This window comes from Ammodytes marinus (genome assembly GCF_949987685.1).
Source record: "Ammodytes marinus genome assembly, chromosome: 14".
In the NCBI taxonomy this organism is placed as follows: Eukaryota; Metazoa; Chordata; class Actinopteri; order Uranoscopiformes; family Ammodytidae; genus Ammodytes; species Ammodytes marinus.
In genome coordinates this window covers 3,514,405-3,526,904 of record NC_137218.1, presented here as the reverse complement: position 1 = coordinate 3,526,904, position 12,500 = coordinate 3,514,405, and the positions used below count along the sequence as shown (strand labels likewise).

The following is a 12,500-nucleotide window of genomic DNA, read 5'->3' as shown; positions in this document are numbered from 1 at the left end:
ATTTCTGCATATTTTGGACCAAGGCCTAGTGCCGCCATCTTGAAAGTGCCATAGTTGGAATGTCATCAGGTGCATTGTTTAAAATTTAGAATTGTTCTTGTCCTTGAAGGCCACTGTAGCTTCTGTTATTATTCAAAAGGGTTGGGGTTACCCAGGGAGCGTTGCATTCTAGAACTTTGGAGAACTTTCTTGATGATGTCATATTACACACTGCACCTTTAATGAATGAAATCGGCTACTTCAGTGTATTTACATGAAGAGGAGCAGAGCATGGTTTTACTATTACAATGCAATGCCTCCCTCTTGTGGTCAATTTGATGTAGTGCAACAATACAGCACACTCAAAGTCACACTATCACTTCAAGACGTGCTTGTGAAATACGTTTTAAAAGTATTCTGTGTTCAACAAAAAGTTAAAAAAAAATATGTAGGTAAGGATAAAACCATAGACACATTATTGGTACAAATATCTCTTTGTCACACACAGACAGACAGACAGACGCACGCACACACACAATACCTTTTAACTGTGTCAACACAGTCATACACAGTCAGTCAGTCAGTCAGAGAGAGAGAGAGAGAGAGAGATAAGATGATTTTTGGGGTAGGGAAAAGAAGAAAAGCAAATTCTACTACGCACATTTGTATTGCAATTTGATTTTTTTTTCATTACATATTGATAAACGGTAAATGGACTTGACTTATATGGCTCTTTTTTTCCGATTTTAAAATTTCTTACCACATTCACCCATTCACACACACACACACACCGATGGCATATTCATAAAAACAACAAATAATTTTCCTCTGTGCATAAGAAAATGTATTGAAAACAAACACACACATATTTTAGTTTGAAGGAGTGTTTTATTAAAAGCACTTTTTGGATGAGGCTAAAATACAAAGCAGCTGCTGAGGAACACACTTTACATTTCCCCTAAATAAATATATGACGTTTATTATTTTCTTTATTCGAGTTTTAAAGCTGCTACGAGGAACTTTTTAAATATTTCTGAAACAGTCTCATTTCTCCTCTGATGATCATAAATGTACATGTAACAGCAAAACGAGACCATCAGTGTAAAAGAATGCTATTTTTATATAGTTTTCCTTGATGCCTTTGTCATGTGTCTACGCTCACCCAGGAACAACAGCTGGCGTAGTAAAAAACACTACCGCTTTTGTCCAAAGGGGGGCGCTAGAACACACACAGAAAGTTCCTCGTAGCACCTTTAAAATTATGACCAAGACAGACAAAAAAACCTGACAGTGAATGTGTGATAAATTATAATGTACTTGACCTATTTAACAACAAACAACATGTTGTTTTTTGAACCAGCCTTTAGTTTACACAAATATAAAATGAAAAATGAGCAGTACACACAATCAAATGGTATCTGGAGTATTGTTTTGGTTGTTCTGGCGATTTTGTCCCCGTTTTAAAGGTGTAGTCAGTGATTCTGGAGAACGCTTGTTGTCAAAATCACTTTTTTGTCAAAATCAGTGACTATCTAGGGGGCACCCTTAGCTTAGTTGGTAGGGCGTCCCCCCCATGGGCCTCGGCCAGCAGCGGACCTGGGTTCGATTCCAGCCCGCGGTCGTTCTCTGCATGTCACTCCCCTCTCTGCCCCATTTCAACTCTGTCTCTACACTATCAATAAAGCATAAAAATGCCAAATAAATATCTTAAAAAAAAAAAAAAATCAGTGAATATCTCCTCATGATCTGCTACCTGTCTGTACTGTGTGTGTGCTGAAAAATATCTACAGCCTAGGCTCCGTAAATGTGTATGTAAACAAAAGGGGGACCACTGTAGCAATGGCAACATGTCTTTTTACAGAGCCTAGACTTTGTATTAACACTGGATTTTTCTTTCTTTCAGCGCACACACAGTACAGACAGGTAGCGGATCATGAGGAGATATTCACTGATTTTGACCAAAAAGTAGATTTTTGACAACAAAGCGTTCTCCAGAATCACTGACTACACCTTAAATATTGAGTCTACACTGCTTATAACACAGAGACACACACACACACACACACACACACAGACACACACACACACACACACACAAACAGTGCGTTTAACACACACACACACACACACACACACACACACACACACACACACACACACACACACACAAACAGTGCAGAGACAATAAGGCCTTTAACTGCTCCCGTCTCAGAACTTCTTGGGTTTGTCTTGGACGATGTACTTCTGGTAGACCACGCCCAGAGTGGTGAAGAAGTTCCCCATGAAGAGGACCATGTAGGAGCAGCCGCACATCAACACCTAGAACACGGGAAAGAAATAAAGACAAAAACGTGTGTGTTAAATGGCTTGATTTTGATCTTTAAGACACTAAAAGCTGGGGTATATGATGATTTCTGATTGGTCAAAGTTAACATGAGCTGTGCACTTTGACCAATCAGAGCGAGGCTCTGATTCTCTGTTCTTATTGGCTGTTGGTACTGTCCATTCACTTTGGCACCGACAAAAGAAATAAGAAGGCTAAGAAGAAGTTGTACAACATTTCTGGCCAATTGTGTCAATAAAAAGTACATTAAAAAACCACCAGCGGTAAGAAAAAAAAAACATACTTTTTTTGTTTTACTCTATTACAAACTACAACTGTCCATAAAAAGTAAGTAGTTTGCTAGTCCAATACCAAAACTCACGGCGAGGCATCCTTTTCTTACTACGCTCCACGTCTGTGGAACACCTGATGACCTGAGGGCCGCAGAAACTGTTGATACCTTTAAGGGCAAACTCATAACCTAGCTTTTTAGTCTTTAGGCTTTTTAATCACAGAACCTATTTGTTTTATCTTTTAGATTAAACAACCTACTGTTTTTATCTATCTTTTATGGCCTATTTTATTTATATATGTAGTCTGCTTTTATTTTCTATGTATCTAAAAATCTTTATTTAAATTTTTTCTCTTCTATGTATTATTTCTAATGATTGTTTTTATGAATATATCGGGGTGTGTCGTGGGGGGGGGGGGGGGTGGATTGTTTTAAGCACTTTGTGTTACATTTACTTGTATTAAAAGTGCTCTATAAATAAAGTTTGATTGATTGATGATATGAGGCTTGCCTTACACATAGCTGACTTTTACTAAAGGCTCCTGCTCTTTCCTACGTCTAGTAATCACAAAAAAACAGAACTTGCTGGGTCGACCAAGGTTGATATCCCTTAAATCCACTTTGGCTTTTATTTAAAGACCTACTTCACCGGTGGAAATATGAAGGTGTATTGAACTCTGAGATCCTATGTAGTATAAATGTGCAAACATTTTAGAAATCGGATCATCCTAGCCTGAGAAAAGGCAGAAAGAGTGTTTTATTGTCTCACTGTCTAACCCTACATTTTACAAGTGTGACATCACATCACACTAGTAAAAATGTAGGGTTAGGATTAACAGGACAGCTGGGCCAAAGGAAGACTGAGGGAAGAAAAACCTCATTCATTATATTATAATAGTGATTTTATAATGATAGCACGCCGGTTCCGTATTAAAGTGTTCCTTTAATATTGTGTAGTTTTCAATAACAATGTATTTTTTTGTCAAATTCCTCAAATATTGTTGTACCAACCTGCCATTCTTTACACTGCGGAAGCTGAAACATCTTGAAGAGAGTTAAACTGTTGTAGAGCTGCCAGAACTGGGAGAGAGAGACAGGCAGGCAGACAGACAGACAGACAGACAGACACACAGACACACAGACAGACAGACAGACAGACAAGAGGCAAGAATGAAACCAAAAGCTTTTCTTTTCAGTTTATAATGGTCCATTCCCATATGAGTTCAAATTATAATTCAATTCAACTTTACTTGCAGAAACACAGGTCAAATCTACAAGATGTGCGAGTGAGACATTAAAACATCTGTGAAAGGAGCCGGAGTCTGTCGTATTCAATGGGCGTTACAATATGACTTGTCTATCTGGTCAAACGGAATGAGGCTAATATCCTAATAAGCAATAAGCTCTGCTGAGATATTTAGATGAAGCCTTTTACTCACGTGACCAAAGAAGAGGAAAGGCAGTATGAAGGTTAAACCTCTCCACATCCAGGACTGGAATCCCTCTGATAGGAGACAGCACAGGCACAGAGATCACGTTACATTTACTCAAAGTTACACAGTGCACCTTTAATCTATTGTTATTATAAGTGGGATATTGCTCCTGCATTGCTAGAGTGAAATACAAAATCAGTATAATAATAGATCTGAACATGGCCTTTATGTAAAGTAGAAAGAAAGTTAACAATGTTACCCTAGTCACCTGCAGTGTCTAGCCTCAAGTCATGAAATATATGAAGATAAATTAACATTTTGACCAAGGCAAGGCAAGTTTATTTCTATAGCACAATTCAGACACAAGGCCATTCAAAGTGCTTTACAGGGGCAAGATTAGAATACATAAAACACATTAGAAAAGCGAATGAATAGAAATAAAACATTTAAATAAAATAAAAATTACAGGTTAAAATGGGAAACAGAAAACCTAATGATACAACTAGATGAAAAGTCAGAGGATGAACAAAAGTGATCACAATTTCATCCTAAAAGGGGGACGTGAATGTGTGAACCAAATTTTAAGCGGATTAATTTTAGTGGTGGACCGACCAAATGACCCACATTCACAAAGCTACTGCTGGTGTAGCTAAAATTAAACGTGCCAGTGTCAAAATGAGGTCAAACATACCTCTGGCAACGCTTTTAAAAAGGGTGCTCAGAGGAACTTTCAGTCTGTGTTAATTCTAGCGCCCCCTTTTGGACAAAAGCGGTAGTGTTTTTTACTACGCCAGCTGCTGTTCCTGGGGTGAGCGTATATACCCATGACAAAGGCATAAAGAAAAACTATATAAAAATAGCATTATTTTACACTGATGGTCTCGTTTTGCTGTTACATGTAATTTATGATCATCAGAGGAAAAAATTAGACTGTTTCAGAAATATTTAAAAGTTCCTCGTAGCACCTTTAAACAATAAAGTTACTTGTTACCTATCAGCCAAAATACTATTTTTAGAAAGTTAAATTCAGAGAATAAAATCAGCCTCTTCAGTTCTATATCTCCTCATTGTCATTATAAATAAACACAAACAGCTGACAGACAGTATTATTCCACTGGCCACTTGATTATTAATATACAGTAACAGCTGATAGGACATACCGACTGTGTGTGTGTGTGTGTGTGTGTGTGTGTGTGTGTGTGTGTGTGTGTGTGTGTGTGTGTGTGTGTGTGTGTGTGAGTGTGAGTGTGAGTGTGAGTGTGAGTGTGAGTGTGAGAGTGAGAGTGAGTGAGCGAGCGAGCGAGCGAGCGAGCGAGCGAGTGAGTGAGTGAGTGAGTGAGTGAGTGAGTGAGTGAGTGCGTGAGTGAGTGAGTGAGTGAGTGAGTGTATGCGTGTGTGTGTGAGTCTGAGTGTGAGCGTGTGTGTGGGTGTGTGTTTGTGTGCCTTCGTGGGTGCGAGCGTGCGTCTGTAAGTGAGTGAGTGAGTGAGTGAGTGAGTTTGTCCGTGTGTGCATGCGTGTGTGTGTGTGTGTGTGTGTGTGTGTGTGTGTGTGTGTGCCACTCACCCACTGTCAGGTCCATGTTGTGTTTCTCCCCCAGAGCTTTCAGTCGGTACAGAGATCCACTCTGGTAGTAATACTGAAGGAACTGGACAAAACCTACTTTGCACACAGACAACACACAGAGAAAATAAAATGAAAATAACAAAAAAAAGGTTATTGATTTAATAAGGAACTACTTAGCCGATGGGAATATGAAGGTGTATTGAACTCTGAGATCCTATGTAGTATAAATGTGCAAAAATTGTAGGAATCGGTTCATCCTAGCCTGAGAAAAGGCAGAAAGAGTGTTTTATGGTCTCACTGTCTAACCCTACATTTTCCCATGTGTGACTTAAATTAGTTTCCAAATATGAAACAGGTTGTAACTTTTTATCTTGTTTTGGTGCAAGAATTGTATACATATTGTATTGTAGTTAAAGGTGTAGTCAGTGATTCTGGAGAACGCTTGAGTCAAAATCATTATTTGTCCAAATCAGTGAATATCTCCTCATGATCCGCTACCTGTCTACACTGTGTGCGCTGAAAAAAAGTAATGTGTCAATAAACAGCCTAGGCTCTGTAAACTGGCATGTACAGTAGGCCCTTTTGTTTACATACCAGTTTACTTTACAGAGCCTACGTTGTGAATTAACAACAGTTTTTTTTTTCTCCAGTGCACATACAGTACAGACAGGCAGCAGATCATGAGGAGATATTCACTGATTTTGACAGAAAGTGATTTGACAACAAGCGTTCTCCAGAATTGCTATCTTGATAATAGTAGAGCGGCTAAGTGCTACAATCTTTCAATTTGTGATACAAGCGTGAACATCAGAGACAAAACATTTTTTATGAAACAACCCAATACATTTCTATAAGACATTTTTTTATTCACAATTTCAAATGTCTCGGGACAGTTTTCTTGTCAAGTGTTCCCATGGAGACTCATGCCAACGTTCACGCTTGTATCATCAACTGAGAGATTCTGTTGAAAATAAGCACTTAACCTTACATAGAAACCTTACATAGAACCTTACATAGAAACCTTACATAGAACCTTACACTTAAATAGAAAATACATTATCCGAGGACAATAACAAAACAAAACAATTTAATGAAGTATGGAAACACATCTACGAGGCACTATGAGAAAGAATGCTTGTAGCATTGCTAAGAAGGGAGGGGGGGACTACGGTGGAGATCACAGGACAGGGATTTTTCTTTTTGTGTTTGTGTGTGTCTTTGAACGTGTGTGTGTGTGTGTGTGTGTGTGTGTGTGTGTGTGTGTGTGTGTGTGTGTGTGTGTGTGTGTGTGTGTGTGTGTGTGTGTGTGTGATCATGCGATGAATAACTTCATGTAAAAGTATTTTATTTATTTTATATATAGGTTTGAAATCTTTAAGGATGCATTTCTCTGCATGTTTTCAGAGGGTGTCAAGAAGATCAAATAATGAACAACATACACATCGGTCCATTTTCTTTCTTTTTTTCTCTCCTTTCTTAGTTTGTATGTACTGTTTGGTGTTGTTTGTTTGTTTGTTTGCTTATTGTTACAAAAAAACTAAATAAAAATAATTATACAAAAAAAGAAAATAAGCATTTAACCGCTCTACTAATAGCACATAATGTCGGTATGTATTGTGGGACTGTGACAGCGCTTGAATCTCTTACTTTGGTAAAGGCAGTAAGTGAGGAACTGGTTCCTAAACATCTGGTAGAGGTCTCCATCAGGCCTGTTGACACAAAGACAACAACACAGTCAATGTGTTATCATTATAATACTTATATACTATATATACAGCTCTGGAAAAAATCAAGAGACCAGTCTGGATTTTTCTTCAATCTTCATCTCTACATTACTTAATGAAAATGCTCTAAATGACAATATTTTGTTTGTGAATTTGGTAGAAATGTTGTCAGTAGTTTATATTATAAAACCAAAATGTTCATTCTACTCAAACATATAGCCTCTAAATAGTAAAACGAGAGACACTGAATATTTGGAGTGGTCTCTTTTTTTTTTTAAATGGAGCTGTATATAATTATAGTTTTGTACATTAATAGTGAAATGTGTATAGAAGCCCTCACCATGTCAGCATGACTCCAGACAGGAAGCAGGACACGTAGTGATGAAACACCCACCAGCCTCTGATCCTGAAACAACATGGAAGAGAGAGGTTAGTTCAGGAGAGCAAACTGCATCGCGGACGGATGTAATTTTATATATTTAATGTTTTATTCAAGGATATTTCTCTATACATTTTACATTAGGATATAAATTTATATATTTGAGGATTTTTTTAAAATATTCAATATTTTATTTTAGCAATTTATTCTATTTTTTTTTTGTTATTTTAGGATTTTCTAAAAATATATATTTCTATATCCTTTTTTTTCTCCGGATGTCAAAAATAACATGGAGTTGGTTAATTCAGAGGCTGCACATGTATCACGTCCAAATGTCATTTTATACTGTATATTTTAATCTGCTACCTGTCTGTACCGTGTACACTGGTAGGATAATGAAAGGAATGTAAACAAAGGTGCCCAGTCCACGATAGCTAGCAACATGACAGTTTACAGAGCCTAGGCTGTGTATTAACACCAGATTTTTTTGTCAGCGCACAAATCAGAATCACTGACTCACTGACTCTACCTTTAATGCGGCCAGTGTTTATCTGTTATCATTATATTAAACATTAAAACAGTGAGTGAGTGAGTGAGTGAGTGAGTGAGTGAGTGAGTGAGAGAGAGTGAGTGAGAGAGAGAGAGTGAGACAGTGAGTGAATGAGTGAAAGTGTGAGTGAGAGAGAGAGTGAGACAGTGAGTGAGTGAGTGAGTGAGTGAGTGAGTGAGTGAGTGAGTGAGTGAGTGAGTGAGCGAGTGAGTGAGTGAGAGAGTGAGTGAGTGAGTGAGTGAGTGAGTGAGAGACCTTGATCCGTTGGTGATGAGGATACTCTCTCTGATGGTCAGTGTGCAGTAATACCAAACCAGCAGGAAGTTAAACAGCGCGTCCAGGGCTCTGAGGGGAAAATATAACAACAACAAATATGTTAAAAATTACCAAAGTCACTCATTTTATGCAACAAAAACTCTACTAAATTCTTTAAAAAAAAGTCAAAATAATATGGAAATCTGATCAAATCACAAATGTTTAGTGAACTCATTTTCTCAGTGGACGAAACTTACTAAATCAACCTCATAAATATATATGAGATATTATATCCATACAATGATTTGGCTTAAAAAAATGACACTTTTTTTATTTTTAAGAGACAGATTTAAAAAAAAAAAACATTAAAAAATGTATTTCAAGATTCAAGATAGATTCAAATTGTTTCCACTTACTTAGCAGATCCCAAACATTTTCATGTTAATTAAGCAACTACTCAATTTCACTTTGGAGACACAATCACACCATCAAATGTTTCGCTAAACTACACAAACAGTCACACGGTGTAAGGGTGTGCTCGTGGTTTAGTGGTTAGAGCCCCCCCCCCCCCCCCCTCCATAGAGTCTCAGTCCTCTTCACAGCAGACCCGGGTTAGAATCCAGCCCGGGTCGTTCTCTGCATGTCATTCCCCTCTCTGACACATTTCATCTCTGTCTCTCCAAACTGTCTAAAAAAAGTGCAAAATGCCCCCAAAAAAAAATCTTAACACACACACACACACACACACACACACACACACACACACACACACACACACACACACACACACACACACACACACACACACACACACACACACACACACACACACACACACACACACACACACACACACACACACACACACACACACACACACACACACACACACACACACACACGGTTTAGGTGTTGTAATTCTGACCTGTAGCTGAAGAGAAATCGACATATGAAAGAGAAGACGAAGACAATGACTGTGATGATCAGCTTGAACTTCTCATATTCGTCTTTGTAGGCAAATCTGTGTGAAGGAAACAGATACAATGTTAACATGACTTTAAAAGAGACAGACAGACAGACAGACAGACACACAGACAGACAGACAGACAGACAGACAGACAGACAGACAGACAGACAGACAGACAGACAGACAGACAGACACACACACACACACTTGTAAAGCTGTTACGTTTGCAAAAATAAAATGGTTTGATAATTACTAATATCATATGACATTGTTGCAGTTAAAGGTGGAGTCAGTCAGTGCGTTTCCATGGCACAACTAGATTGGATTAAGACATATATCGAACTAGACACTCGAACGGACATAAATGAAATTCTTTCAATTCTTTTTATAAATAAAAAACAGAAAAATGTGGTGTGCATAAGTATTCAGCCCCCCTGAGTCAATACGTTGTAGAACCACCTCTCGCTGCAATTACAGCTCCAAGTCTATGTGGTATGTCTCTACCAGCTTTGTACATCTACAGACTGACATTTTTGCCCATTCTTCTTTGCAAAATAGCTCGAGGTTCAGATTCAGCGTCAGATTGGATGGAAAGTGTCTGTGAACAGCAATTTTCAAGTCTTTCCAGATATTCTCAATTGGATTTAGGTCTGGACTTTGACTGGGCCATTCTAACACATGACTATGCTTTGATCTAAACCATTCCATTGTAGATATGGCTGTATGTTTAGGGTAGTTGTCCTGCTGTAAGGTGAACTTTCACCCCACTCTCAAGTCAGTTGCAGACTAACAGGTTTTTCTGCCCTGTATTTGGCTCAATCCGTCTTCCCATCAACTCTGACCTGCTTCCCTGTCCCTGCTGAAGAACAGGACCCCCAAAGCATGATGCTGCCACCACCATGTTTCACAGTGGGGATGGTGTGTTCAGGGTGATGTGCAGTGTGAGTTTTCCAACACACATTGCATTTTGCATTATGGCCAAAAACTTAAATTTTGTTCTCATCTGACCAGAGCACCTTCCTCCAACACTAGCCACAAACCATTCGGCGGACGCAGCATATTCAGATGAGACCAAACTTGCAGTTTCCACAAACTTGGGTATGAATAGTTTTTCAAGCCACTGTATATCGTATAAAGGTGTTTACATACATTTTACAAGTCCTGTTGAAGTCTTATTCGTTTATTTACTCGATTATGAGTCTGCATGTAAACGCACTGACTGATTCTGGAGAACGCTTGTTGTCAAAATCAGTGAATATCTCCTCATGATCCGCTACCTGTCAGTACTGTGTGTGTGTGCTGAATAAAAATCTGGTGTTTATACACAGCGTAGGCTCTGTAAACTGGTATGTAAACAAAGGGCTAACAACACGCCCGTTTACAGAGCCTAGGCTGTGTATTAACAAAAATATTTCAGCACACACCACAGTACAGACAGTTAGCATATTGTGAGGAGATATTCACTGATTTTGACAAAAATTATTTAAGGGCTATAAGGAAAAATGTCCGTCATTGTAACTTACTTTGTCTGTTTGTTGAGCAGTGTTACGTTGACGTTTCCTAACACCAGACTGAGGTACAACCTGTGGCAGGGAAAGATGTCGGTCAATCTTCAGCAAAACACATAAGGCCGTTACATTTGTCCCTTCTGAGCTACTGTAGAAACATGGCGGTGCAACATGGCGGCCTCAGCGCCCCGCTCCTATGTAGATATAAAAATCTCATTCTAAGGTCATAAAAAAAAATTATTTGTATTTATTATACACCAATTAAAACATACTTATGGATATTATATTCCATTCCTACCAGGCCTGTCCTGAACATTGCCAATTAATTCTACCCACTGTACCTTTAAAATTAATTACAAATCAACATAACCCTACTGTAACACATTTAGTAAACCACTAATTTGAAAATAAGGGAAAAAAACAACTATTGTATTACAAACAAGGAGAAGCAGCTTTCAGTTTTTATGCACCAAATATCTGGAACAAACTCCCAGAAAAAACTTGAGGTCTGCTGCAACTCTCAGCTCTTTTAAATCAAGTCTGAAAACTTTTAATTTTAATTTTCTTATTTCTATTCATATTTTTATTTATTCTAATGTCTATTCTATACTTGATGTATTTTAATCTTGATGTATTTCATGCCCAGCCCTGTAAAGCACTTTGAATGGGCCTTGTGTCTGAATTGTGCTATAGAAATAAACCTTCCTTGCATTGCCTTGCGTTACTAAATTTTTTGTGATGTAAATACACACAGTAAACGTTATGCTTTATTCTGACCCGTTCTTCTTTGGTAGGAAGGCCTCCATCTCAGAGAAGGCCTCCGATCGCTCTAACATGGTCTCCTGGATTTCTGCCATGGCGTCGGAGTCCTCAGGGCTCACTTTGGGCGTCGGGTGATTCTTCTTGCATCTAAAATCATAGAGAAAATTAAAACAAAACAAAATAATATTATATTATAGCAAAATCCTTACATAACTATTGTGTTGGACGGGATAGATTTGCCTTTTTTCATAATTTAAATTTTTTGTTTTATTTCTCTTCTGTTTTTTGTATGTTGTGATGGTGCAAGGTGTTAGTTTGTTTGTGTATAGTGAAAAAAATAAAAAAACTTCAATAAATATATTGTGAAAAGGGGCGCCCTTAGCTCAGTTGGTAGGGCGCCCCCCCCCCATGGGCCTCGGCCAGCAGCGGACCCGGGTTCGATTCCAGCCCGTGGTCGTTCTCTGCATGTCACTCCCCTCTCTGCCCCATTTCAACTCTGTCTCTACACTATCAATAAAGCATAGAAATGCCAAAAAAATAAAATAAAATAAAAAAAATATATATTGTGAAAAGAAATTAACATTATGGCAAGATTATAACACAGCACAGACCTGCACATAGATATTTACTAACAAGATTTTTTTTTCCTATATTTTCACTCTTGAGTATGACTTCCACCAGAGGAAAAAGAAGGGCGGAAGTTGCGAATCTCGTTAAAAAAAAAAAACTTACAATTTGTAGTTCTATGTGAATTTCCATTATCG

General features: G+C 38.2%; 1 protein-coding gene across 2 annotated transcripts in view; it reads right to left on the bottom strand.

Moving 5' to 3' along the window:
• Positions 1-911: 911 nt before the first annotated feature.
• Positions 912-12,500, bottom strand: part of tmem120aa (transmembrane protein 120Aa) — a 15,667-nt gene continuing 4,078 nt past the window's right edge. Inside the window, exons 3-12 of one of the 2 annotated variants that reach the window (XM_080040472.1) lie at positions 11,752-11,883; positions 10,990-11,049; positions 9,425-9,520; positions 8,500-8,589; positions 7,656-7,721; positions 7,239-7,300; positions 5,592-5,687; positions 4,034-4,098; positions 3,606-3,674; positions 912-2,298 (exon numbers count right to left, since the gene is read on the bottom strand). In XM_080040472.1, the coding sequence (XP_079896598.1) occupies positions 2,188-2,298; positions 3,606-3,674; positions 4,034-4,098; positions 5,592-5,687; positions 7,239-7,300; positions 7,656-7,721; positions 8,500-8,589; positions 9,425-9,520; positions 10,990-11,049; positions 11,752-11,883 (847 nt within the window). In that variant the 3' untranslated portion in view covers positions 912-2,187. The remainder of the gene's footprint in view (positions 2,299-3,605; positions 3,675-4,033; positions 4,099-5,591; positions 5,688-7,238; positions 7,301-7,655; positions 7,722-8,499; positions 8,590-9,424; positions 9,521-10,989; positions 11,050-11,751; positions 11,884-12,500) is intronic. The other variant, XM_080040473.1, reaches the window with a different exon arrangement.